This window comes from Formica exsecta, unplaced genomic scaffold (assembly GCF_003651465.1).
Source record: "Formica exsecta isolate Colony F162 unplaced genomic scaffold, ASM365146v1 scaffold731, whole genome shotgun sequence".
NCBI classification, from domain to species: Eukaryota; Metazoa; Arthropoda; class Insecta; order Hymenoptera; family Formicidae; genus Formica; species Formica exsecta.
Window position 1 is genome coordinate 45177 of NW_021853497.1, and position 3143 is coordinate 48319.

Genomic DNA, 3143 nt, shown 5'->3' on the forward strand with positions numbered 1-3143 from the left:
GTCGTGTAAATCTGCGAGTGATTCGCTTTTGTACAGCCTCTTGCTCTTGAAGATTCTCTAAGCGATTCAAGCTGACTTGATGATATAGACGTGTCTGTTGATTTCCGTCGCCATCTGATTTCTTATCTTTAATAAAGAACTTCTCCATCAAGAGCTCGCCCACTGACTTCTCGTGTTTTTCATTATGTTCTCGTAATACAGGATTATCTTTCAACGCCTGCGATCTGATCTTGATGGTCGGACGATTGCGATGCAAGCGATTCCTAGGACGACTCCCATTGTGTGAGAGAATTCTCGGCGATGAGACGTCAATATCTGCCGTGTCTATTACTCGTCTCGCATGTCTTATGGATATCGATGGAGGTCTTATAGAGAAACGATGCAAGTGATTGAGCGGAGATTCCGAAATAGTTGATAGATGCGGCGAGAAACGTGACAGTGGAGTGTGAAAAGGTATTCTGCATGGACATTATAATTGTTCGTAATCACGATCATAATCCACATTTTGCATAAATTTACTATTATTTTGGCGGATATTTTTCTTGTGAATCGTTAAATGAATTTCTCTTATGGGTGTTTGAATTGTCAAATGCAAAATTGACCGTTAGGGGCTTCGAGCCTTAAACAGTGCGAAGAAATATTGTTGTTAATATAAATAATTTGTTAATTTATCGTACAATTTAAAAAAATATTCTATTTTAAGCAAGAGTATAAAAATCACATAAAACAATATTTAACAAATTTAATTACAATTTAATAATCTATATATGATTAGTAACACTTTACGTATTTATCTGATAAAATGCTTATATACATATGCTTACACCCATATCAATTAACCAGTCCTTCAATCGATTACCGCATTTTTACTTCAATGCGAAATAGTTATTTTTGTTTCGTATTACGTTACGAAGTGAAAACATTTCACCAACATTTGTACATATGTGAAAGGCATACATGGTTTGTTTGATAAAATGATCAATGTATAAAATAATGCTATTTCTATATATAACCATATAATGCATTTGAGAAAAATTTTTTCAAATTATGTGATATCTCAAAAAAATTTCATTTATATCTTGTTTTTCTTATATATTAGACACAATAAATAAAACAAAACAAAAAGAAAATATTAATAGATAGCATTTTTTATGGTAATTATGCTAAGAAAAATGTTACTATAAAATACTTTTATGATACTAATAATATAAATAAAAACGTTGTACGATATTTAATCTTTTTTTTTATAACAAAACGTAATTAGATTTCAGTTTAGGATAACTTTTAAATTTATCGATACATACATCACGTGATTTGAAGAGTCATATGAATCACTGACTCGTCTTGCCAAAATCTCTAGTATGAAAGATAAACGAGGAAAAAATTTATATATTATGATTATATGATCTATTTCGTACTTTTACGAAAATATTATTGTGTAAAACTTTTTATACATAACATATATGTACATATCTATATAACGATTCCTAAGAAAAATTTCCACCAATCAACGTCCGCTCAAAAAAACAAATGTTGGCCTGACCACAAAAAAAAACAAAAAATAAAAAGATTCGAATTTCTTTCTCTTCCTCTTTCTAATTCACTCTAAATATTATAAATACAAACAAAATGACATTTATATGATGTTACAACGTTTTATACTCGCACTAAGATAAAATTGCTTTATTCTTACCGTCCCGTGCCTGTCATTAACGAGCTATGATTTACATAAGCTCCTCCTCCATAATAGTACGGGATGTCGTTGTAGTATGGCATTTTTTACACCTTGTACTGTTTACACTGAACTATAATGTCTGATAACAATTGCCGGGCAACGATAACGAACGCTGACAAGTGACAAGAAATAATCAAAAATGTGCTGGCCAAAGGATGATCAAATAATTGCGTTGTGTTTTTAGCAGCGGAGATCGGCCATGGAAATTCACTCTCAGGTGTGCGAAAACCAAACCCGTTCTCACAGTTTAGGGAGCCAAGACCAACTGAGTTTAAGCCGGCGACCCGATGTAATAATAGAATTCTAGTATATGAGGCTTCCCAGTGCGTCTAACTATACTACCTAGACTCTAATAAACCGCGAGCATAACGGCTATTACAACTGATAGTTGCAATAGTAAAGAATGTAGAACAATTAGCCATCTATATATCTTGTTGAATATTGTGGATATAATATAATTATTGATATTGATGAGAGAAAGAGAGAGAGAAATCATTAGGAATTTTTAAGATGATATTCAATGATATTATATTTTTTTGTATTTACAATTAACTATATTTATACTAAGACAAATATTTGGTTGTAAAAATCAGGTTCTGCTTGTAACAACATAAAATTTTGATTAAAATATACCCAAACAAATTGTTTAGTTATCATAAAAAATATTTGTTATTTACATTTCTTTCTTTTAACATACTACTTTTTTTATAGGAACAAAGAATCGTAATAAAATAAATTTTATAATGCCAAACAAAAATGTTTATTTGGACAATTTTGTTTTAGACGGTTTGTTTTGGACAATTGTATCAAATAATTGGGTTATTCAAACCAAATATTATGTTTAGATTTATATGTTAAGATTTATATTTAAGGTTTAAGGATTAAGTTTTTCGTAATTTATATAAAAACGCAATGCGTAAAACCATTACACATGTAAATGCCGCCGAATTTGAAGATGCCTTCCAAAAGGCGTCTTCAACTGACAAATACCCTAAAGTAAGTGAACGTTCGGGATCGAAACTCGGAATCAGCCGAATACAAGTCGGATGCTCACTCAGAGAGCCACGCATTATTTATATTGTACGTATACATATATTACTAAAAGTTTATTTTTTATTAAATGTTTTTACGAATAAGAATTATTAGTTAAATATTACACAATGAAAAAGATTACAAAACTTTCAACATTGTTTACATAAACAAAAAATATAAATACATTATTTAAATTATTATAAAATTGTATCATTTTTATATGTATAAACAAAATATTTAGTTTATACAAATATAAATTTGATACTTTTCATATACTTAAGTTAAATTAATTATTAGATTAATTAAAATATTTAATTTTTAATTTAATATTTAATTTTTATAAATAAGATGTAACAACTAAATTATTTGTTTGAAA

General features: G+C 29.0%; 1 protein-coding gene across 3 annotated transcripts in view; it reads right to left on the reverse strand.

The window, feature by feature from the left end:
* LOC115243760 overlaps positions 1 to 3143 on the reverse strand; it is a 45344-nt gene that overhangs the window by 13436 nt on the left and 28765 nt on the right. For 2 of the 3 annotated variants that reach the window (XM_029820955.1, XM_029820957.1), the window contains exons 1-2: positions 1694 to 2079; positions 6 to 458 (exon numbers count right to left, since the gene is read on the reverse strand). In XM_029820955.1, coding sequence (XP_029676815.1) covers positions 6 to 458; positions 1694 to 1776 — 536 coding nt within the window. In that variant the 5' untranslated portion in view covers positions 1777 to 2079. Of the gene's footprint in view, positions 1 to 5; positions 459 to 1693; positions 2080 to 3143 lie in introns of those variants that run through there. The other variant, XM_029820958.1, reaches the window with a different exon arrangement.